Source organism: Asterias rubens, chromosome 13, assembly GCF_902459465.1.
Source record: "Asterias rubens chromosome 13, eAstRub1.3, whole genome shotgun sequence".
Classification (NCBI taxonomy): Eukaryota; Metazoa; Echinodermata; class Asteroidea; order Forcipulatida; family Asteriidae; genus Asterias; species Asterias rubens.
Window position 1 is genome coordinate 3,824,176 of NC_047074.1, and position 24,820 is coordinate 3,848,995.

The 24,820-nt window shown below is 37.6% G+C and overlaps 2 protein-coding genes across 2 annotated transcripts in view; one reads left to right on the top strand and one right to left on the bottom strand.

Annotated features, from left to right (window-relative positions):
* The window catches only part of LOC117298421 (tyrosine-protein kinase HTK16-like), a 28,271-nt gene extending 21,186 nt beyond the window's left edge, over positions 1-7,085 (top strand). Inside the window, exon 12 of the mRNA XM_033781677.1 lies at positions 6,939-7,085. The gene's annotated coding sequence lies outside the window, so the exon portion shown is untranslated. The remainder of the gene's footprint in view (positions 1-6,938) is intronic.
* Positions 7,086-9,161: 2,076 nt separating this feature from the next.
* Positions 9,162-24,820, bottom strand: part of LOC117298587 (adhesion G protein-coupled receptor L3-like) — a 35,381-nt gene continuing 19,722 nt past the window's right edge. The window contains exons 2-19 of the mRNA XM_033781905.1: positions 23,661-24,515; positions 22,842-23,008; positions 22,336-22,383; positions 21,647-21,755; positions 21,103-21,258; positions 20,580-20,655; positions 19,943-20,048; positions 18,968-19,029; positions 17,534-17,663; positions 16,952-17,049; positions 16,102-16,204; positions 15,388-15,538; positions 15,049-15,112; positions 14,529-14,598; positions 13,745-13,830; positions 12,776-12,896; positions 12,101-12,142; positions 9,162-11,021 (exon numbers count right to left, since the gene is read on the bottom strand). Of these exons, the coding sequence (XP_033637796.1) occupies positions 10,902-11,021; positions 12,101-12,142; positions 12,776-12,896; positions 13,745-13,830; positions 14,529-14,598; positions 15,049-15,112; positions 15,388-15,538; positions 16,102-16,204; positions 16,952-17,049; positions 17,534-17,663; positions 18,968-19,029; positions 19,943-20,048; positions 20,580-20,655; positions 21,103-21,258; positions 21,647-21,755; positions 22,336-22,383; positions 22,842-23,008; positions 23,661-24,515 (2,564 nt within the window). The 3' untranslated portion in view covers positions 9,162-10,901. The remainder of the gene's footprint in view (positions 11,022-12,100; positions 12,143-12,775; positions 12,897-13,744; positions 13,831-14,528; positions 14,599-15,048; positions 15,113-15,387; positions 15,539-16,101; positions 16,205-16,951; positions 17,050-17,533; positions 17,664-18,967; positions 19,030-19,942; positions 20,049-20,579; positions 20,656-21,102; positions 21,259-21,646; positions 21,756-22,335; positions 22,384-22,841; positions 23,009-23,660; positions 24,516-24,820) is intronic.

The following is a 24,820-nucleotide window of genomic DNA, read 5'->3' on the forward strand; positions in this document are numbered from 1 at the left end:
CTAGACTTTGAGTCCCCTGAATGCCTGGTCTTCACTCTGACTAACTTTCTGCACAAATTTGCTTTAATTTTAATTAATTTTCACAACCTATAACTATACAAAAGTATTTTGACAACTCCCCTTGACATTTGTTTTAAGCATAATTTGAAAAAGAGGTCTAAGCTTATACTCCTTGTGATTTTATATGATTTTGGCAATATTTTGAGGAAAAATGCAAACTTTGGACTAAACTGCAAGGTCTCTACCCCCTTTTGATTGTATGCAGTTTGAGCACAATTTAGACTAAACTGAAAGGCTTACGCCTTGCGATTTTATCAGATTTTAGCCAAATTAGAACTAAACTGCAAGGCTTACTTACCCCTTACGATTTTATTTTGATTTTAGCCAAATTTAGATAAAACTGCAAAGCTTACCTCTTGTGATTTTATCAGTTTTTAGCCAAATTTAGACAAAACTGCAAGGCAGTTTTCTCTTGTGATTTTATCAGATTTTAGCCAAATTTAGAAAAAATGCAAGACTTACCCTTTATGATTTTATCAGATTTTAGCCAAATTTAGACAAAACTGCAAGGCTTACCCTTCACAGTTGGTGTATCTCAACATATGAATAAAATAACAAACCTGTGAAAATTTGAGCTCAATCGGTCATCGAAGTTGCGAGATAATAATGAAAGAAAAATAACCCTTGGCACACGAAGTTGTGTGCGTTTAGATGGTTGATTTCGAGACCTCAAGTTCTAAATCTGAGTTCTCGAAATCAAATTCGTGGAAAATTACTTCTTTCTCGAAAACTATGGCACTCCAGAGGGAGCTGTTTCTCACAATGTTTTATACTATCAACCTCTCCCCATTACTCGTCACCAAGAAAGGTTTTATGCCAATAATTATTTTCAGAAATGACCAATAGTGTCCACTGCCTTTAAGTGGTGACCTGATGTGTTCATTTATGAAAAAGATGAACTGATTATTGTATTTGGTTACAAGGCCTTATGATTTTTTGGAAAAGTTCACAAGGCTATAGCCTTATGATTTTTTTCGAAAAGTTCACAAGGCTATTTATTACCTTATGTATTTTTCGAAAAGTTCACAAGGTTATTACCTTATGATTGTTTTCGCAAAGTTTACAAGGCCTTATGATTTTTTTCGAAAAGTTCACAAGGCTATAGCCTCATGATTTTTTCGAAAAGTTTTTTCGAAACAACCTTATGATTGTTTTCGCAAAGTTTACAAGGCCTAATGATTTTTTCGAAAAGTTTACAAGGCTATGATTTTGTGGAAAAGTTCACAAAGCTATAGCCTATGATATTTCGCAAAGTTCACAAGACTATAGCCTTATGATTTTCTGGAAAAGTTCACAAGGCTATAGCCTATGATTCACAAGGCCTTATGATTGTTTTCGCAAAGTTGGCAAAGTTATGATTTTCTGGAAAAATTCACAAGGCTATGTTCACAAGGCTATGTATAGCCTTATGATTTTTTTCGAAAAGTTCACAAGGCCTTATGATTTTTTTCGAAAAGTTCACAAGGCTATGGCCTTATGATTTTTTCGCAAAGTTCACAAGGCCTTATGATTGTTTCGCAAAGTTCACAAGGCTATAGCCTTATGATTTTTTTCGCAAAGTTCACAAGGCTATAGCCTTATGATTTTCTGGAAAAATTCACAATGATTGTTTTCGCAAGTTTACAAGGCCTTATGATTTTTTTCGAAAAGTTCACAAGGCTATAGCCTTATGATTTTTTGGAAAAGTTCACAAGGTTATTACCTTATGATTTTTTTCGAAAAGTTTACAAGGCTATGATTTTTTGGAAAAGTTCACAAGGCTATAGCCTTATGATTTTTTTCGCAAAGTTCACAAGGCTATAGCCTTATGATTTTCTGGAAAAGTTCACAAAGCTGTAGCCTTATGATTTTTTTCGCAAAGTTCACAAGGCCTTATGATTGTTTCGCAAAGTTCACAAGGCTATAGCCTTATGATTTTCTGGAAAAATTCACAAGGCTATAGCCTTATGATTTTTTTCGAAAAGTTCACAAAGCTGTAGCCTTACGATTTTTTCGAAAAGTTCACAAGGCCTTATGATTTTTTTCGAAAAGTTTACAAGGCTATGATTTTTTGGAAAAGTTATTATTTTTTTCGCAAAGTTCACAAGGCTATAGCCTTATAATTTTGTGGAAAAGTTCACAAAGCTATAGCCTATGATTTTTTTCGCAAAGTTCTTATGATTTTCTGGAAAAGTTCATAAGGCTATGTATAGTCTTATGATTTTTTCGCAAAGTTCACAAGACTATAGCCTTATGATTTTCTGGAAAAGTTCACAAGGCTATAGCCTATGATTTTTTTTCGAAAAGTTCACAAGGTCTTATGTATTTTTGGAAAAGTTCACAAGGCTATAGCCTCATGATTTTTTCGAAAAGTTCACAAGGCTTATGATTGTTTTCGCAAAGTTTACAAGGCCTTATGATTTTTCGAAAAGTTCACAAGGCTATGATTTACCTCATGATTTTTTTCGCAAAGTTTACAAGGCTATATGATTTTCTGGAAAAATTCACAAGGCTATAGCCTTATGATTTTTTCGCAAAGTTCACAAGGCCTTATGATTGTTTCGCAAAGTTCACAAGGCCTTATGATTTTTTTCGAAAAGTTAACAAAGCTATAGCCTTATGATTTTTTTCGAAAAGTTTACAAGGCTATGATTTTTTCGCAAGCCTTACGATTTTTTCGAAAAGTTCACAAGGCCTTATGATTTTTTTCGAAAAGTTTACAAGGCTATGATTTTTTCGCAAGGCTATAGCTTTACGATTTTTTCGAAAAGTTCACAAGGCCTTATGATTTTTTTCAAAAAGTTTACAAGGCTATGATTTTTTGGAAAAATTCACAATGATTGTTTTCGCAAGTTTACAAGGCCTTATGATTTTTTTCGAAAAGTTCACAAGGCTATAGCCTTATGATTTTTTGGAAAAGTTCACAAGGTTATTACCTTATGATTTTTTTCGAAAAGTTTACAAGGCTATGATTTTTTGGAAAAGTTCACAAGGCTATAGCCTTATGATTTTTTTCGCAAAGTTCACAAGGCTATAGCCTTATGATTTTCTGGAAAAGTTCACAAAGCTGTAGCCTTATGATTTTTTTCGCAAAGTTCACAAGGCCTTATGATTGTTTCGCAAAGTTCACAAGGCTATAGCCTTATGATTTTCTGGAAAAATTCACAAGGCTATAGCCTTATGATTTTTTTCGAAAAGTTCACAAAGCTGTAGCCTTACGATTTTTTCGAAAAGTTCACAAGGCCTTATGATTTTTTTCGAAAAGTTTACAAGGCTATGATTTTTTGGAAAAGTTATTATTTTTTTCGCAAAGTTCACAAGGCTATAGCCTTATAATTTTGTGGAAAAGTTCACAAAGCTATAGCCTATGATTTTTTCGCAAAGTTCTTATGATTTTCTGGAAAAGTTCATAAGGCTATGTATAGTCTTATGATTTTTTCGCAAAGTTCACAAGACTATAGCCTTATGATTTTCTGGAAAAGTTCACAAGGCTATAGCCTATGATTTTTTTTCGAAAAGTTCACAAGGTCTTATGTATTTTTGGAAAAGTTCACAAGGCTATAGCCTCATGATTTTTTTGAAAAGTTCACAAGGCTTATGATTGTTTTCGCAAAGTTTACAAGGCCTTATGATTTTTCGAAAAGTTCACAAGGCTATGATTTACCTCATGATTTTTTTCGCAAAGTTTACAAGGCTATATGATTTTCTGGAAAAATTCACAAGGCTATAGCCTTATGATTTTTTCGCAAAGTTCACAAGGCCTTATGATTGTTTCGCAAAGTTCACAAGGCCTTATGATTTTTTTCGAAAAGTTAACAAAGCTATAGCCTTATGATTTTTTTCGAAAAGTTTACAAGGCTATGATTTTTTCGCAAGCCTTACGATTTTTTCGAAAAGTTCACAAGGCCTTATGATTTTTTTCGAAAAGTTTACAAGGCTATGATTTTTTCGCAAGGCTATAGCTTTACGATTTTTTCGAAAAGTTCACAAGGCTATGGCCTTATGATTTTTTTCGCAAAGTTCACAAGGCTTATAGCCTTATGATTTTCTGGAAAAATTCACAAGGCCTTATGATTTTTTCGCAAAGTTCACAAGGCCTTATGATTGTTTCGCAAAGTTCACAACCCTTATGATTTTCTGGAAAAGTTCACAAGGCTATATGATTTTTTTCGAAAAGTTCACAAGGCTATATAGCCTTATGATTTTTTGGAAAAGTTCACCTTATGGGTGTTTTCGCAAAGTTTACAAGGCTTTATGATTTGTTTCGAAAAGTTCACAAAGCTGTAGCCTTATGATTTTTTTCGAAAAGTTTACAAGGCTATGATTTTTTCGCAAGGCTATATCCTTTTGATTTTTTAAAAAAGTTCACAAGGCTATACCCTTACGATTTTTTCGAAAAGTTCACAAGGCCTTACGATTTTTTCGAAAAGTTCACAAGGCCTTATGATTTTTTCGCAAAGTTCACAAGGCCTTATGATTGTTTCGCAAAGTTCACAAGGCCTTGTGAACTTTGCGAAAAATTCACAAGGCTATAGCCTTATGATTTTCTGAAAAAGTTCACAAGACTATAGCCTTATGATTTTCTGGAAAAGTTCACAAGGCTATAGCCTATGATTCACAAGGCCTTATGATTGTTTTCGCAAAGTTGACAAAGTTATGATTTTCTGGAAAAATTCACAAGGCTATGTTCACAAGGCTATGTATAGCCTTATGATTTTTTTCGAAAAGTTCACAAGGCCTTATGATTTTTTTCGAAAAGTTCACAAGGCTATGGCCTTATGATTTTTTCGCAAAGTTCACAAGGCCTTATGATTGTTTCGCAAAGTTCACAAGGCTATAAGCCTTATGATTTTCTGGAAAAATTCACAATGATTGTTTTCGCAAGTTTACAAGGCCTTATGATTTTTTTCGAAAAGTTCACAAGGCTATAGCCTTATGATTTTTTGGAAAAGTTCACAAGGTTATTACCTTATGATTTTTTTCGAAAAGTTTACAAGGCTATGATTTTTTGGAAAAGTTCACAAGGCCTTATGATTTTTTGGAAAAGTTCACAAGGTTATTACCTTATGATTGTTTTCGCAAAGTTTACAAGGCCTTATGATTTTTTTCGAAAAGTTCACAAAGCTGTAGCCTTATGATTTTTTTCGAAAAGTTTACAAGGCTATGATTTTTCGCAAGGCTATAGCCTTACGATTTTTTCGAAAAGTTCACAAGGCCTTATGATTTTTTTCGAAAAGTTTACAAGGCTATGAATTTTTTGGAAAAGTTATTATTTTTTTCGCAAAGTTCACAAGGCTATAGCCTTATAATTTTGTGGAAAAGTTCACAAAGCTATAGCCTATGATTTTTTCGCAAAGTTCTTATGATTTTCTGGAAAAGTTCACAAGGCTATGTATAGTCTTATGATTTTTTCGCAAAGTTCACAAGACTATAGCCTTATGATTTTCTGGAAAAGTTCACAAGGCTATAGCCTATGATTTTTTTCGAAAAGTTCACAAGGTCTTATGTATTTTTGGAAAAGTTCACAAGGCTATAGCCTCATGATTTTTTCGAAAAGTTCACAAGGCTTATGATTGTTTTCGCAAAGTTTACAAGGCCTTATGATTTTTTCGAAAAGTTCACAAGGCTATGATTTACCTCATGATTTTTTTCGCAAAGTTTACAAGGCTATATGATTTTCTGGAAAAATTCACAAGGCTATAGCCTTATGATTTTTTCGCAAAGTTCACAAGGCCTTATGATTGTTTCGGAAAGTTCACAAAGCTATAGCCTTATGATTTTTTTCGAAAAGTTTACAAGGCTATGATTTTTTCGCAAGCCTTTTGATTTTTTGGAAAAGTTCACAAGGCCTTATGATTTTTTTCGAAAAGTTTACAAGGCTATGATTTTTTCGCAAGGCTATAGCTTTACGATTTTTTCGAAAAGTTCACAAGGCCTTATGATTTTTTTCGAAAAGTTTACAAGGCTATGATTTTTTGGAAAAGTTCACAAGGCTATGGCCTTATGATTTTTTTCGCAAAGTTCACAAGGCTTATAGCCTTATGATTTTCTGGAAAAATTCACAAGGCCTTATGATTTTTTCGCAAAGTTCACAAGGCCTTATGATTGTTTCGCAAAGTTCACAACCCTTATGATTTTCTGAAAAAATTCACCTTATGGGTGTTTTCGCAAAGTTTACAAGGCTTTATGATTTGTTTCGAAAAGTTCACAAAGCTGTAGCCTTATTATTTTTTTCGAAAAGTTTACAAGGCTATGATTTTTTCGCAAGGCTATAGCCTTTTGATTTTTTCGCAAAGTTCACAAGGCCTTATGATTGTTTCGCAAAGTTCACAAGGCTATAGCCTTATGATTTTCTGGAAAAATTCACAAGGCTATAGCCTTATGATTTTCTGAAAAAGTTCACAAGGCCTTATGATTTTTTTCGAAAAGTTCACAAAGCTGTAGCCTTATGATTTTTTTCGAAAAGTTTACAAGGCTATGATTTTTTGGAAAAGTTATTATTTTTTTCGCAAAGTTCGCAAAGTTTATAATTTTGTGGAAAAGTTCACAAAGCTATAGCCTATGATTTTTTCGCAAAGTTCACAAGACTTATGATTTTCTGGAAAAGTTCACAAGGCTATGTATAGTCTTATGATTTTTTTTAATCCAAGCTGTAAACCATGTTAAGTTTCCTAAAAAAAGTGAAGAATTTTGCCAAAATACTTTTCAAAGTGCAAAAACCCTTTCAAAACATACCAATTGTGGTTGGAATTGTCTATACTTCACACAAAATTTAACCGAGGGTTGGATAGTTAATTTGGAAAGTAAGAGGTTGCAAATAAATTAAAAAGTCTGACTTTCAAGAAGGTGCATTTGTATAGATCATTATTTGGTCATTATTACACTCCCCTTTGTTTCAGGTACAACATTAAAAGGAACTTCACTCTGCGCTCAAAACACGCATCGGGTTAATGGCGACACCAAGATTGAGCTTCAGCTGCCGATGACGTCACCAGTGCGGCTAGAGTTCACAGGCATGAGCAGTGATGTTGTATGTGTGTTCTTTTCCCCAAACAGTCCTGGCATTGGTGAAGCTTTGCACGCAGTACGTGATACTGATAAGTACTGATACTGATGACACTCTCAAATAAAAACATAAAGTTAAACCATAAAAAGGTATCTTAAAGGAACACGTTGCCTTGGATCGGTCGAGTTGGTCTTTGAAAAGCGTATGTAACCAATTGTTATAGAATGCATATGATTAGAGAGATATTTTAAAAGTAGAATATAATGATCCACACAAGTATTACTCGAAATTGCACGGTTTTCCTTTTACCTCGTCGCCAAACACGGGCGGCCATTTATGGGAGTCAAAATTAATTTTGACTCCCATAAATGGCCGACTGTGTTAGTTCGCAAAGTAAAAGGAAAACCACGCAATTTCGAGACAAATGTGTGTGGATCAATGTATTCTACTTTTTAAACATCTTTCTAACCATATGGATTTTATAACAAACGGTTACAAACGCTTTTCAAAGACCAACTCGACCGATCCAAGGCAACGTGTTCCTTTAACACTGTTTTATCTTAAAACCCATCCTAGTCTGTATAACTAAAAATGAAAACTTAAAGAAACAACATTATTATCGTGAAGCATGTTGTAAAATAATTTCCCTCAACGTTCAGATAAAAATAATTAAACCCTTGTCGAACTCTTGTGCGTAGAAACTGCGGAGTTATCTTATACGGTCAAATCTTGTGAAACAACCCATGTTTAAAGAATAATTTAATAATATCAGGTACTTCATTGAAAAAAAAAATGTAAAGCCGTCTTCCAACCTAATCCATTATTTTCAAGTACCTGATTGAAAGAAAAAAAGTCAAATCATTATCTTATTAATAATAGATGAAATTATGTTAAAATTTTATTTACGTATACGCACTGTAATTATTAAAATAAATACAATGCGTATATTAAAACAGGTCCATTTCAAGCTGTAGCCACAACATCTCCAGACTAATTACTTTCAACATAGAATAATTACAAACTAGATGACACACACACTATTAAAGGATACATTTTACGAAATTTATTCATTTTATTTTATTAGCTTTTTATTTCGTAGTTTTGATAACCGTTTTGCAGTGTTTGCAAATAATGACAATTCTTCATGATATTATGATTACGTGTATTACTTGCACTCAAATCTGTTCACTGATAAAGCTTACATCCTCAAACCACTACCATCATCTGCCAATTGGCTAACCGTTCAGATTAAGAATGGCTTAAACTACATTGGAGTACCAGTTGTCATCACCTACGATAACGGTCGCTTTGAGGTGGCAATTCAAGGGGTGCAAGAGTCTACCCGGACCTATGACGTCACATCTCTACCTCAGCCCACCAGTTGGTATGTTAGTTTTTTCGCCGCTACTGGGGTTGAATTGGGTTTCACTGAGCCATGTATTAACGATTTTAATCCACAGTTCAATCCATATTATCGCTAAGAAACAAGTGAGAGAAAAAAATTCTCTAACTTTACCATAATAATAATAATACAAGCATTTATAATAGGCCCACAAAGATCGGAGCGCTTTACAATTTACATAAAAACAAACAATGCAATGACAATGCAATGACATTGCAATGACAATGCAATGACAATGCAATACAAAAAAGCAGTACAAGGACAATAGAAACAAAATGGCCGAATTAAACGAATATATGAGTTTTGAGTCTATTTTTGAACAGCTCCAGTGTGTTGGCTTCCCGGATGATACGGGAAAAGAATTCCAGAGCCGGGGAGCAGCGGCTTTAAAATCATGATCTCTCTAACGATTTCCCCGTTAATGATTTATTCATCATTGTAAAAACATCCAACACACGCCCTAAATAGTTCATTTCATCAAAACGAAAATGTAAGAGATGTTTGTTTACGAATTATTAAAAGCATGTAAAGAGTGGCAGTCATGCGTGATCCGGTTGTTTCAAAATATTTGAGCAAAGGTGATAAGTCTACGTTTGACTATGGCCCTTAGTCTATCGGCAGCCCATGCGCTAATAAGCATAATGGGAGACTTTCTGGGACGATAGAGGGCAGAAGACTTACCGGGTAAATCCATTGTTCTCAGAATTATGCGCATGTTTAGAACTACGTAAACAATGGAAATTTACCCGGTATGTCTGCTGCCACCTAGCGTCGGAAAGTCTCCTATTGCCGGGTTTTACCCGCAGCATTTAAGTGTGTTTTTTCATGCGTGACCTCGGTTTGAAACTTTAATTAGTCCAAAGGGCTGCTGAAATTCAGTCTTTTCGGCCTTACCTGAAAAGTATAAACAGAAATAATGTAGCAGTTCATTGAAATCAAGAGCACATCTGTCGTTTTGTATGAAGAACAATCTGTGCAACTCAAAGAAAGAAAACAAGCCACAAAAACACGGAGGTTTTCCCGATATGAATGTCGGCAACAGTCCCAATTAGTAAATACGGATAGATTATTTCATATTCTTCCCGGAAATGTTTAAAGCGAGACCGGATCGTAGCTAGTGTAGTCCAAAACTCCCGTTACGAAAAAATCAACCATTAAACAGCATGGTTTTCTTTCACGGTGATTGGCTGACGATGACATCATGCATTGATGTGGCAGCTTCCTGCTTTTCGTGGGTATGGTGCCCCGACTGCCGAGCCAGCGTTAGTCAACACAAAAGCACCTGTCTACTATGAGCTGACCCCCCAAACTCAGCTCATTCAGCTCATAGTAGACAGCTTTACAAGAGCGTTACCGAAGATTTGTCATTTCAGGCGACGCCCGCAAAGCCACATAGTTAGAGTAGTAGTCCCTTATCCCATGCAAATTGACAAAACAAATGACGAACAGTAAAGCCGCACGATTTACACCCTGGTGCAACACCTCCAAGTATTCACATTTTCATAAACAGCAACGATAAATACTTTCTGGATTACAATTTTTTATACAATTGAAAAATACAATTCAAGGATTGTATATATTATGTACAGAGGGATAATATTTGATTAATTTCTAAATATCTAAATATTTTAATATAATTTCTTTATATTAACAAGCAGAGTATATAAAGTTTCAACTGTAATCATTCATCACAAAACTAGACTTGTGGACAAGTCGTTTATGGTCTTACGCGGTGAGATAGTCGAGATGCAGCGGTACTGCAAGGTGCTCTCCGCGTTCGATAATGTGACCACGCTAAAAAATACACAAACCGTGAAAATTTAAGTCTGCTGCCACCTAGAGTTCCAAAGGCTCACATGAAAACACACTGTGCTTTAGTGAATGACAAAATATAAAGAGCAATTCCAAACAGCAACATATCGAGAGATTTGAAGGCAATTTTGCCCTTTTAACCTCAGAAGTTCTAAGAGGTCGAACATGGCCCGTCCATGGCAACATAGCCTAACCCGATCTGGTAAATATATTTTTGAATACATGTACAACATAATTTTGGGTAAATTTAGGGTGCTTTCGTATTTCAAAGTTTCAAAGGCATACTAAATGTTTTTTTATTTATTTTGTTATGCAAGACGCCAGCATACAAGGCCTAAAGGCCACTTCAAAGTGTGGGCTACAATTATTATTTTTCCAGTGGCCGTTGCCACCTTATCCTAGGGCTGAAAAAGGGTTACCCCTTTTACAGTCCATACGGATGTAGGCTTGGGTATCATAGAATATCATTTAATAGAACACGTCCCACCTTGGCTTATTTTTTTTACACATTTCTGTTTTTATGGCAAAACAGCTTATCTCTGTACCTGCTTTCCCCAAAAAGTTAATTTTGCGAGTTAGACTGTTTGTCATGATAGGGCTGAGCAGCTATCTGCATGTACTCATCTGACTTTCCACAAAGTGCTAGAATGCTGTCGCTGACGTCGTGTTAGTCTTTCGGGTTTGTGTATCTGAGTGATCGCTTGAATGCCCAGAAGAGGCCGACACTTTGTTCTTTCCCCGCCGCTTGAATGCCTTCTGAACCTGTGAATGGGGTTACAGTTTTAATAGATTGTTAAATTTGCATCGGGGATAAAGGAATGTTCATTTTGGTTTTACCCATATACACACCAATGTTTGTTAGCACTGAATACTCGGCACTTACCCGAGTTCTGTGGACAAAAACATCACAGGCCTACTACTCCGGTGGGATCCGAACCCACGACCTTTGCAATTCTAGAGTCAGTGTCATACCAGCTTGACCACAGGATTTGCCCGGTAGCTAGGAGCAGTTTGAATCCTATGTTTTAGCAGCGGGTACTGCAAACGATTTAGTAGATTTTAAATTTGCATCGGGGATGAATAATATTATTATTTTATTTTAGGTTTTTTTTTTTGACATTTGGGGGATTAAAGTTACTTCACATGACATACTGTTCAGATTTGACCCAATCCTGTTCAGGTTCAGTCGCACTTTCGTCGACTAGACAGAGTTTGGACTACCTTTGGTCGAACTATGGTCAACTGTAGTCCTTGTGCCAATTTGGCTTAAGCATGTTGGTTTTAGATTTTGGGAGGGAAACCTAAAGTGGGGGAAACCTACGTGATCAGGTATAGGAAAACCCAAACCCTTTACTTTGTTACGGCTGAGATAAACCGGGTTCTTATAAGGCTTTTTGAGATAATATAAAGTTTGGGTAAATTTGTCTGTATATACCCAAAACCAAACAGTACCCTCCTATCACGTCCGCCATACCTAAAAAAAGGCTAATGAGGCGAAAGGCAGAGAAAAAACACCAAGCCAGCTCCAACAAACGTCCTCGTATCAATGCTTCCCGAGCCGAGGGATTGTTAAAAAACTGTCTTCTCATCACCCTGGCGTTTAAAAATTGTTGACAATTTTGTACGCGATGGTCGCAACATTTTTACAACCAGAGACTAACAGCAAACTTGAAATTCAAAATATTTTAGAGATGTTCACAGTTCTTTACCAATGAATAAATACTGTGACGGTAGCTTTCAACAATCTCGATAAGGTCCAAGGTAAATTTCCTGTGAGATGATTAGTATAAAACTTCTAACAAATACCCAGGAAAAACATAAAGTTCAAGGTTGTTTCTTACCTCACTGTTCATAACCACATGACAGATGAAAACCATCAATCCCTTTGGAAGATAAGAAAATTAACAAATCAGAATCAATTCAATTTTTTTCTGATGGAGCTGCAAGAACATCGCTGTTTCGATACTTTCAAGCCTAAAATAAAATGAGTTTTCCCGGTCAATTTCCGCTAAAAGTAATTCAATTTCTGTAACAGCATGCAATTTCGTTTTCGTGCGAACATAATTTTCTCATTCAGTACCTCTTCAGTCATGCTATTTCATTTATAAGTATTTCAGACTAGACTATACTTTGAACGATAAGTTTTATTTCCACTACCTAGTTACTAAATAATGGTTAACCAGCTCTTGCTGCTCGTGGAATCTTGCTGTCTATCTGTCTTCTTCATCGACTGGCAAGTTTTTGGTTTACATTTTAAACCACTTCATCATTTCATCTTAAGGGTTTCTTATGCACGTGTGATTGGTTCCGCAACCCTTTTTGATTCAGGTGATTTCACCAGGTATAAGACACTGGACACTATTGGTAATTGTCAAAGACCAGTCTTCTCACTTGGTGTATCTCAACATATGCATAAAATAACAAACCTGTGAAAATTTGAGCTCAATTGGTCGTCGAAGTTGCGAGATAATATGGGGAAAAAATACCCTTGTTACACGAGATTTGTTTGTTCCTACCTGTGAAGAGTTGAAGATGACGAAGAGATATTCAAATGCGACTGACGTACTCTGTAAGAAGCCGAATACCCACGTGAGACCAAGGATGGGTACGAGGACCACCATGGCACGGAAACTAGCTCTGAGGAGATAAGACAACGATCGCTGGTCATTAACGATGATCAACAGACAACTAAAATACTAATGAGCATAGTCTGAAGTAGTTAAGTCCTATGTCAAAAAACATCCGCATCACGTCTACCTTTACAAAATACGATTATCGGTACAAAATCTCTTTCGAGTAATGTTGACTCAAAAACAAATTGTGTTCACCAACTGTCACATCTCTTCTAACTAAACTCCATGTAAAGCTTACAATCCTATTTGAAAGGAATGTACTTCAAATCTAATCTCAATGGGAGAGAGTGTTTATAACAGTTGAGCAATACTGCACTGTGAATACTTCAAGTCAGTTTCCTTCTTTAAATGCCATCTCTAGTGCAGACGCTTGGTGGCGCACTATAATGTCGTACCCTTAATGGTGCAGCGTGCCAGAAGGTCGCCCTGGCACTTACTTATTTAAAATAGAATCCAAGTCAATACTAAAGGCACCTTTTGTAAGAGTCAAAGACCAGTATTCTCACTTGGTGTATCCCAATTTATGCATCAAATATCAAATCTGTGAACATTTTTACTCAATTGGTCCTCGAAATTGGTCATTGTTACACAAACTTGTGTGTTTTCAAATGCATAGAAAAGAGTTCTGTGAAGTATTTTAATATTTGATAAAGAAATTACCCCTTTCTCAACAACTACTTTTCTTCAGAGGGAGCCGTTCCTCACAATAAATTATACTAAACAGCTCTCCATTGTTTGTTACCCTGCAGTAACTTTATTTTTTGCTTACAATTATTCTGAATAAATTACCGAGTGTCCAGTGCCTTAAAGCAAAGACTGTACAATTTATAAAGATGAACATTATAAATTTACCTGATTTTGTCGGCGTTGTCTTTGTCCGTGTTCATTTTGAGTGACATGAATGTTCGCATGACCATAACAAGAATCCCTAAATTCACCTGGAATAAACAGAATAAGCCTTTTTGAGGTATGGCGGACGTGATAGGAGTGTACTGTTTGGTTTGGGTGTTTACAGAAAAATTTACCCAAACGGTATGGAAATCACAGCATATTCACCTTGCGCTAAAATCTGTCACAGACTTGTATTACTGTAATCTATTGAAGGGGAATCGAAGAGAGGTCATTGAAGAGGACCCGGAGAGACAAAAATAGGCCTACATTTCTTTAAACTATCATTATTGGCTCAAACAAATCTCAAAAACTACAGCTCAAAGACCACATTTCAACAAAGAAATAAAACCAAACACCGACACCAACAAGCATTGGTGTAGGATTTGAAACTTTGCATGGTGGAAATATGATATGGAAAGGTTTGCGGTAACACCCTGTAATGACTGTCTCTAATGAGTTGGGGTGGTTCTGAAAAGAACCGATGGTTTCAACTCGACGTTTCGATCAGTATGCTCTGATCGTCTTCTATGGAGAAAGCATTTTTGTGTAATGGCCTTCAATCGTTGGAACTCTTCTTCAGTCAACTATTAATTTGTCCCTGCTATTATAGGACCACAGTGTTTCCCTTTGTTCTAGCTATCGAGACTTGTCGTCACTGTTGATCATCGATTTGAAAAATTTACTTCAAATACACTCATCACCCCAACACTCAACTAAAACAACAAACGAACAAAACTCAACTTACCAGGATGACGACAATAACTAGGGACACAAACGCCCAGATTTGTCCTCGTTTTGTGGACAACCAGCAAGCACTGTGTGATTGAAACAAGAAACGGTTGCATAGTTCAGCTGATAAGTGAAACGTTTGTGAACCTTCTGTGGGAAAATAGATTAAACTTGACACTCTTTTATGTTACACAAAGCATTCAGAAATTACATTTTTTTAAAAGTAATTTCCATTCATACAATAAATCATTTTAAGACAAAAACTGATAGAATATTATACAGTTTATATGGGATTAGAGGTTTGCATGGTGATGTTTCGATGGTTTGCGGTAGCACCATGTGTGTGTCTACTTGCCAGGTAGATGTTGTTCTTTAGAGAACTGTTTTGCTATTATTTTTCAAACCGCGGAATGAAACGAAAGGCAAATGTATGAAAGAGAGTGACATCAGAGAGAAGGAGAAGGCCCTTCCGTATAGACCAAAGTCTTCTGTCATATTATTACAGATTGAAGTAGTTTATAATGAGCTCTACTCACGGTTCACGTCCATAATCTTCAAAACCAACTGCAAAGGATATCACCGTGATCAAAAATGGAACACCTGTTGATTATCCAAAAATAAAAATACATCAATCAATCAATCAATCTTGAAAAATCCAAGGTGACACTCCAATCGATGACAAGCTATTCAATCGGCTGGTAATCTTTTTTTGTAAGCACAGTATTTGTGCTCAGCAAATTGTTCGTTATAAGCAGCTCTTTGAAATGGGCCACATGTAACTGTAGTTTGGGCATATATTTGCTACTGTTGTCACCGCTGAAGTTCTGGCTGACTTTTGTTGATGTTGTTTATCTCACTAAGGAATTTAAACTTACCCCAGCCAATCAGCATCAGGATAAGTATCTTCGGCTGCTGCTTGGAGACCATCCTCGCTCTCTGGAACAGGAGCCCGCCCTCAATCAGCATCCAACAGAAAGTTCCACTAAAGAAGAACTGGACCAGAACAGTGACGCTCTTACACAGAATCTGTTTCACAAAAAATTGTTGACAATCAATAATTAAGTCTGAGACACAACAATCACATTAAATATATAATATAGAAAAAAAGCTCTTGTTAAACTTTCCTCAAAGATGTTAAACGCAAGATATCTGAATGTAGTACATTTCAATGGCTTAATGCTTGATTGAGTGTATCATTGGAAACCTTATGCCAAATTAAACTTTCTTTATTATGTCATTGATTTGTGCCTTTAACGATACAAGCAAGGAATTTGGCACAAAGTCATAATCATGAAAAAGATATTGGTCGCAGTTTTGTATTTCAAAAATCAGTAACATTAAAATGGCAGCAATTTGTGATTTTCCCATTGAAATTGTGTATTATATTCTGCAATGTTCCTATTGGTAAGTATTTTCTCCATGAAATGAGACTTTGTGTCGAGATCCATGCACAACCTTATCCTCTATTGTACCTGTCGCACTGGTAATGCTTCAACAACAATTGCTGTTTGACGAATAATTTTTCATTTCAATCTCGGACAAAAAACATCGACAATTATTATCAAGCAAGAATAATAATATTTGATTACGAGATTCTCAGTTGCGTTGATGCCGGTGAGGAATATGATTTGTCCAATCAGCAGAGAACCCATGAGATTTGCGTGCACTTTAATCTGTAGAAACTTGAATAGCCTGGGAAAATAAACGACACAATTTTTTATTTATTGGTATACAACAAAATGACCCGCAGCTTCAGCTTCAGCTGAAAGCTTGCTTGAATTTACAAAACGTAAAAATAATGAAATTTTGGCATTCTGCAGATTCAATAGCCAACGTAGTTTAATTATGGACTTCTTTGCTCTTTGTTTAAACATAACGACAAACCAAAGCGTTCACTATGTTGTATATTGCAGAGCTACATTAGGAATTATAAGGCAATTACATGAAATGGTATTTTCGTAGTGGGGATACCGCTGCAGAACACATAAGGGTGTCCTCAAATGCAAACCCTTTGTATTTGTGTGTCCTCACATTTCTCGTGTGCTTAGTTAGAAGAGTGTTAAGTTAGAGGGACAAACGAAGATCCAACAATTAGCAATAACTTGTTCATGTAACGGTTTACCAGGTGTTGAAGTGCAAACCTAGTTTCAGCTAACCATACCCAAAAACATGATGATACGCATTCTCTTAACGATAAATGTATTGTTTTCTTTTACGTGATTGACACAACACACGGTACCTACGGATTGACGTCCCATCCAAAGGACGAGGCAATACAGGTCAAGTGTCTTGCTTAAGGACACAAAGTGTCCAGGGCGGGACTCAAACCCACATTCTGCTGATCTGTAATATTATGTGTTTATTGAAAACTACAGGCTGAATCAAAATCGGTTCTCGACGTACCAAAAATGAATGACGAACTTTCCATACAAATCTTACCTGAGGTAGGTATACAGCGCTAAACCCATACAAAGACAGAGTATGGACAGACTGCCCAGAATACTACTGAGTAAAGATGTGGCAATATCAGCGTTTCCCTGCAAAACAAAACCACAATGTAGAAACTCTGTCACTTTAGAGTGTGTGAACTGAACAAACTGTAACGTTTTGGCCAAGACGTGAATCCCTACTCACTGTACATGAATATGTATGTAATATAAATTTCCTCTGGAAGTTTCAGCATAATTAGTCATCATAAAATAATTGTCGTCTTCATGATACAAAAACAATTTTTCGTGTTTTACTCATTTTTTTCAAAATCTACAGCACATCGGCAAGTAATATTTTTTTAGGTAAGCTTTCTAACATCGTTATATTTAAAGTTGTCGTGTAGGTTAAAGGTAAATCTGTGGACTTTTGTGTTTTGTGTCGTATAAAAGTACCCAAACCCTCGGGCAAATGGCAACCTCCGCTTCGCCTCGGACACCATTTCCCCCCTAAAACACAGTGGAGCCAAGAATCGTATACTGGATGATCACAGCCTAAATGATGATTAACAGAATTGTTGGCAAGATATTTCACCTGATCAGAGACCGGACTATCCGTAACTCGGAGTAGGATAGCGAAGCTTGTGTTGTGATTACAGGAGCACGAGGTGTAAGACGAAGTGTTGCCAGAAGCTTCCGTTTTGCAACCCTCTGTTAACCAAACCCTACTCCGTAAAAAAAGGATATTATAATTATTGAACCTGTATAGAACAACATAATTGAGTATTGTGGCATACTTTAACTCACCTGGAGTTAAGATCATAAACACGTTTACCATTAGACAGTAATTTACCCAGCAGGTCTGGCTTCACGCAATCAACCTTTAACTGCTGGGTTACTGGATTTTAATTTATTTATTTCATCATAAATCCAACAACAGCAAAGGCCAATACGGTGGTAGATCTGCTGCCACCTAGCGTCCCAAAAGTATCCAACTTCATGATGGTGTATAGACAACGAGAATAAATGTTCAGTTTTAATGTGCTGGGAAAACCCAAATGAGGAAAACACACGAAATCAGACATGGCCCGAAACCCAATCTACACCCCGATCTCCGTACCAAGGTTGGGTTCGGACCAGGATAAAGTAAAGAAGAAGGTTTGTAAATGAACCATTGGGCCAACCTGATTTAACACCAATACGATTTATTTCCATACACGGTGTGTTTAAAAACAATACTGGTAAGTGTTACGCCGATGTGTGCCATTAATATGTATTTCCAATAGAGTGCGCCACCAAGAGTCTTCTCGGAACAACATTGTTTACTCTTGGTTTATTTGTTAGACTTTTTGCCAATAAGAATGAACGGTCAATTTAATTATGCGAAGCTTTTTTTATTATTTATATATAATCACAAATCGTGTGCGGTTGGTAAAGACCTTTTTGTATTGTGGATAAACAAACCACGAAGGTTAACGTGAGCGATCAAACGTTAGTAACACTTAAATCGCGTTAACAGATGGTGTGACAAAATTCACCATTTTCTGCAAACGTCAATGAATTAAAATTCCCTCTCATGATTGGTTACTTTGTTTTCTACAAATCCAGCACTATTTTCGAATAATTTCGTGATATTTATACAAACTCTGGCCATCTGTTTTAGTTTTGCATTCATTGCCATTTTTTAGCTGCTAGCATGTTTATCTGACGTCACACTTTGAGGCTCTTGACTAACGCCAGATACTAACCTGAAAAACAACACTACATGAGGTACGCAACATTGGCACACTTCTGCATGCAGACGATCGGAAGTGCAAGCTGACACTACATATACATCGGCCCAATAACACAGATATGGAGAGATTACGTCACAACACGTTTATTCAATGACATCGGTGTATCAACTGGAATCATAGTACCCGTATAGGCAGACAAAGACAGGGGACCAGTCAAGTCAGATGCCTTCTTTCGAATGACCTCTGGATGATGCAATTTAGTGTAAATCTCACAAAATGCAAACAAACCTTACCTTCGAGTATTGTTCCAGAAACTACATAAACGTTGCACATTTTGGTCTCCAGCCGGCAAGTACTAAAATAAATTGAGTGTTATTTCGGAAAAAATAATTAGGCTAATGAAACAACAAAATAATCAGAAGTGTATAAATAGTCTGATGTCTTACTGGTATAACTTAAACTAAACTGTATCAGTGATATTCGGTGTGGTTCAGCCGAGCGGATTAGAGCACTTTACTTCGAGTCCCGATCGTGACACTTTTGTCCTGAAGCAAGGCACTTTACTTTACTGCTGTGTCCTTCGGTTTGCGACGTAAAACCGTTGGTCCCGTGTGCCGTGTGTTGTTTAAATCACTTAGAAGAACCCAGTACATTTATTAAAAAGATAAGGGCCTTTTCCCCTGGGTTTCCTGCTTTGATTACATATTGCACCGAAGAACTTTGTGAAGACATGATGCTATGAAAAGTTAAGGGTGTCATACTTCAAGCTCCACCATCTACCTTACGCAGGAGTATACTAAATGTTGAATGGCATTGAGTGACGAGTTATGGGCGTTATTGAGAAGTCAATAAAATAGTAATTTAGTTGACACCGTATGGCAGAACACGAAGACGCCGTAGCAAAAAGACGAGAAAACGGTGCTCATTTTCGGAAACCCATAGACACCAATGAACAAACAAAAAAGGGACAATAAACAGTTCCACTGGGGTGGTTCACAAGGAAATGTGTGTACAAAGTCTAGGGGAAAATGCAGGGAAAAAGACAATGGGAGACTTTGGGACGCTAGGTGGCAGCAGACTTACCAGGTAGGTTTCCATTGTTACCAGGTAAGTTTCCATTGTTTACGTAGTTCTGAGCGTGCGCACATGACCGAGAACAATGAATTTTACCTGGTAAGCATGCTGCCACCAAGCATCTCAGAAGTCTCCCATTAAGAGAACAAAAGAATGCACTACAAGGTATGCATTTCTGAGATGTATGTTCTCACCGGTTTATGATACAGAGAGAATTTGAGAGCAACCTCTAGTGCTTCGCCTTCAGTCAACACACTACAGGTCAAGATTCCACTATTAACGTAAGATGTACCGTTGGTGCTAAATGAAAAAACATAAAGTAAAGGTAAACCATATTATTAATCATTCAGTTGACCGTGTTGACTGCTTTAAAGGCGGTGGACACTAGCGGTAATTACTCAAACTAATTATTAGCATAAAACCTTCCTTGGTGACGAGTAATGAGGAGAGATAAATAATAAAAAAATGGGTGGTATAATAAAACATTTTGAGAAACGGCTCCCTCTGAGTGACGTAGGTTTCGAGAAAGAAGTAAATTTCCTTCGAAACCGCAAGTTTAGAATTTGAGGTCTCGAAATCAAGCATCTGAAAGCACACAACTTCGTGTGACGAGGGTGTTTTTTTCTTTCACAGTTATCTCGCAACTCCGATGACCAATCGAGCTCAAATTTTCACAGGTGTGTTATTTTATGCATATGTTGAGATACACCAAGTGAGAAGGCTAGCCTTTGACAATTACCAATGGTGTCCACTTCCTTTAAAACAATTCAGGTCGAATAATATGTAGGCCAATGATTTTTTTCACAAGCAAATAATTTGAGCGACTGTTACCTGTTATCTGCTACAAGGTGGGTGACCTCGGACGTGTTGCTGCTGTCTGTATAGATAACTAACACGCTGAAAGACCCTTGAAAGAAAAATCAATAATTGGTAATTGAAAGATCATTAATTCTTGTTCCAATTAGCCTTTTAACGTTAAATGGGAATCAACCATCCAGTTAATTCAAGGGCGTCGTTTAATATGATTTATGTGAATGGGAGAGGTGGCCTTTATATCTTTTAATGCCAGTAGATGATTTAACAACTCGTAGTTGTCTGTTGAGTTGCGAACTAAAACTGGATTAAAAATAAAATTTCGGGTAGTAAATAAGCATCAACATTCAAATGTCGGTTTGAAAACAATACAAGGGAAAAATGGTCCTTTTTCACGCTTTGTCAAACAATAACGCGCACACAAACTTCATAAAGTCGACACCAGATTTATAAAAAAAAATTTGTTTTACTTTGAGCGGCAATTTTCAAAAAAGGTTGATACCTAATTTAGGGGTGTTGTTTCCCCCCCAAAACGTCTTACCATTGATATCTTCCGTTGATCCTGTTGATATCTCAAGAGTTGCTCCATGACCCTCTGAATGGTCTTTATCTTTGTCAGCAGCCTTCTTAGATTGCCCAGCTTTGAAGACGTAGCCACCAAAGTCCTCAGATGTCTGGAAAGATTTCGCTTGAACCACTGCAAACACAAAAACGAAACGATGTTAACAATGTCGTGGGTTCGAACCCTCAAGCTAACCGCTAATTTTACACTAACTACAATAAGTATTCTTGTCTTATATAGATGGAATTTTGCATCGGGGATAAACAAATAATAATTTGGTTATACCCATATACAGACTTCCAGGGTCCATTTTTATAGAGCTGCTTAAACAGAAAATACAGCTTAACATCTTTGCTTATTGAACAGGACAGCGATTACAAATTGTACATGTGACATTGTATTTGGGCTCGTAACCTTAACCTGGTTAGAAGTTTTTTGCTGTGCTTGACTTAATTTTCTTTCGAGCAGCTCTATGGAATTGGGTCCAGAACTTGAATACCCTTGGCCATGACATCCTACTCACCGGCATCGCCAACGGTCATATCAAGCGTTTCGTCGGGACGCAGACCACCAACGATCTTCGCCAAGTTACTCTCAACAACTGTAGTCACTGCCATCTCTGTGAGTATTGCCTTTAAAACAGATTAGGTTCAACAATGTTGGTTTTAGGTATTTCATTCATTCATTCATAGATATCCAAGACAGTTTATCCGTTCTGATTGGTCGAGAGGGCATCACGTGGGGGTGTTTAAACGGATGAACACCAGTAAACATTTTTAAAACATTGGCGTGACACGCGAGCTTGCACCTGTGCTTATAAGACAGTTTCTTCATTTATATTGGTCGAGAGCAACGGCTGGAACAGTTGTGCCACATCACGCGATACGCGTGACGCGCAAAGCAATCCCCAATAAGGATTTTTTTACCCGAGGGCCTTACCATTTCATAGCTTCGTCTCGGCAAAATTATCAAGAACCAGGCTTCAGCGGCGGGTTTAAACCACTAGTTGATAACCTCTTCTCACCACATTAATTCCCTTATTCTTTCAATCATCCATTCATTCATTTATTCATTCATTAATTCATTCATTTGAAATATATTTCGACTCTTTTGAGTTGATACTGGTTGGGCTGTGGGCGGGATGAGATATCCGTAATGTTCCGAGCTTTAGAAGGCTTACAAATACACAAAAAACACAATTTCTCCTCTTACCGGTTTGTCTTTCATTTCCAGGAGACCATATGTGTTGTCCAATATTTTCTGTTGATACAATATTGACAAATAAAAATTGCTTTAGTGCTACAAATGTGAAAAGCTTTCTTCATTTCAAGCAAGACAAAGAAGAAGTTTTTTTTTTAAAGAAATTGAGGCTGGAGGCAAGTTAAATAGACTGGTCCCCTGTTTTTATCATCAAGTATCAAGATAGGCACTTGCTTTACAGCACCAGTGAGTTCATAGGATACCAAGATGTCATAAACGTACGTGCAGTGGCGTTGTTTTACATATCTGTGTTTTGATAAGTCCGACGTGATTTGGGTGCAATTGACCAACATCATCGAACAAAAAAAAACTTACTTTTGGTCGTTTGCATGCGTTTCTCACAATGTTTTATACTATCAACAGCTCTGCATTGCTTGTTATCAAGTAAATTGTTATGCTATTAACAACCACTTTGAGTAATTACCAATAGCGTTCAGTTCCTTTAAACAAGAACTCACCTTTGACGCATTAGTCAGTGTTTCGATAGGCGTGTTGCCAGGCAAAACCTCAATTGTCTTGAGCCATTCTTTGAGTTCGTCTTCAATGTTAGAGATGAACTCCTCCTCATCCTGATGGGACTTGTCAGTGGAGACGGACAATTTCAGTGGTTCCGTAGGTATAGTACCTGCAGTTGTGTTTGGGTAGGTTTTGTTTATAAGTGTGTGACATGAGAATGGTGCCTACAATTTTCAATGTGAACTTGCCAATCACACGACCATATTATGCAGGCCATTTTGGGGGTGTCTGAAAAGTGAGAAATAGTATTGACCCGGATCAAGGTATTGTGTGGTGCCTGACCCAATTCTTGGTCCTAAAAAAATGACCCAAGATCTTGGTCAAGTTTTTATGCGTATAGTCTGAGTTAAAAACCCTTTTGTTAACCACTTACCGGGTCAGTCTGACACAGACATGGGTTTCCGGTAAATTTTGACCGCGGGGGAGGGGGGGGGGGGGTATTCCGGTAACGTTTATGTGCTGCACACACTAAAAGAAAAAATTGACCCAAATTCCGGGTCCTGCAGGCTTTTTGACACGGTTACGGGTCAGACTGTGTATGGAAAACTTTTCCCAAAGTTAATAATGACGTCAGTTTTCTACAGCCAAAAGGTGCTCTTATTCACACCTGCCACCACTCAAATTTTGCAACTTAAGCTACCGGTCGTAAAAAGTTGTCAAAATAAACAATGAATATTTTCATTTCATCGTTCAAATCTCACAATGTTAATAACAATTTTAAACTTTTAATTGTGTTTGTATTCAAGGGCATATACATGTACCTGCTGATGACACAATTGACGTAGTAACTTGCTCAGTGGTTGCTGACGTCATAATTGGGCCAGTTGGTGCTGGCGGCTCCGGGGTGGTGGTCGGGTTTGCTGTGGTGATTTGGTCGGTAGTGATTGGCGCAATGCTTGCTGACGTCATAAGTGACCCAGTTGTTGTAGGCGGCACTGGGGCGGTAGTCGGGTTCGCATGGGTGGTTTGGTCGGTAGTGATTGGCTCAGTGCTTGCTGACGTCATAAGTGGCCCAGTTGTTGTAGGCGGCTCCGGAGTGGTGGTCGGGTGCGCATGGGTGGTTTGGTCGGTAGTGATTGGCTCAGTGCTGGCTGACGTCATAAGTGGCCCAGTTGTTGTAGGCGGCACTGGGGCGGTGGTCGGGTTCTCATGGGTGGTTTGGTCGGTAGTGATTGGCTCAGTGCTTGCTGACGTCATAAGTGACCCAGTTGTTGTAGGCGGCTCCGGAGTGGTGGTCGGGTTCGCATGGGTGGTTTGGTCGGTAGTGATTGGCTCAGTGCTTGCTGACGTCATAAGTGGCCCAGTTGTTGTAGGCGGCTCCGGAGTGGTGGTCGGGTGCGCATGGGTGGTTTGGTCTGTAGTGATTGGCTCAGTGCTTGCTGACGTCATAAGTGACCCAGTTGTTGTAGGCGGCACTTGGGCGGTGGTCGGGCTCGCATGGGTTGTCCGGTCGGTAGTGATTGGCTCAGTGCTTGCTGACGTCGTAAGAGGCTCGGTTGTTGTGAGTGGCTCCGGGGTGGTGGTCGGGTTTGCTGTGGTGATGGTTTGGTCAGTAGTGAGTATTGGGGTAGTCGATGGTGGTGTTTGAGTTGACAGCGCTTCGGTCGGCGTTGGTGCTATAACAACAAAAAACAAGAGCGAATAGTTGTAAGTTGCATTGTTTATAGAGAAAAGTGCTTTTCCTATGTCGCTCATACAGCGTCATCACGACGTGGTCCCATTAACTATGGCGGATTAAAACTAGAAGGAGATAACTGAGAAATACACACCATCAAACAAACAAACAAACAAACAAACAAACAAACATTCCCCATGTGTTTTCTATGATCTCTGTTCTGTAATCTTTCCTGTTAACTACAATGTGGGGTCCACCCCACATTGTCAAAACAGCCCAAAAGTACAGTTCCTAACTCAAAAATCA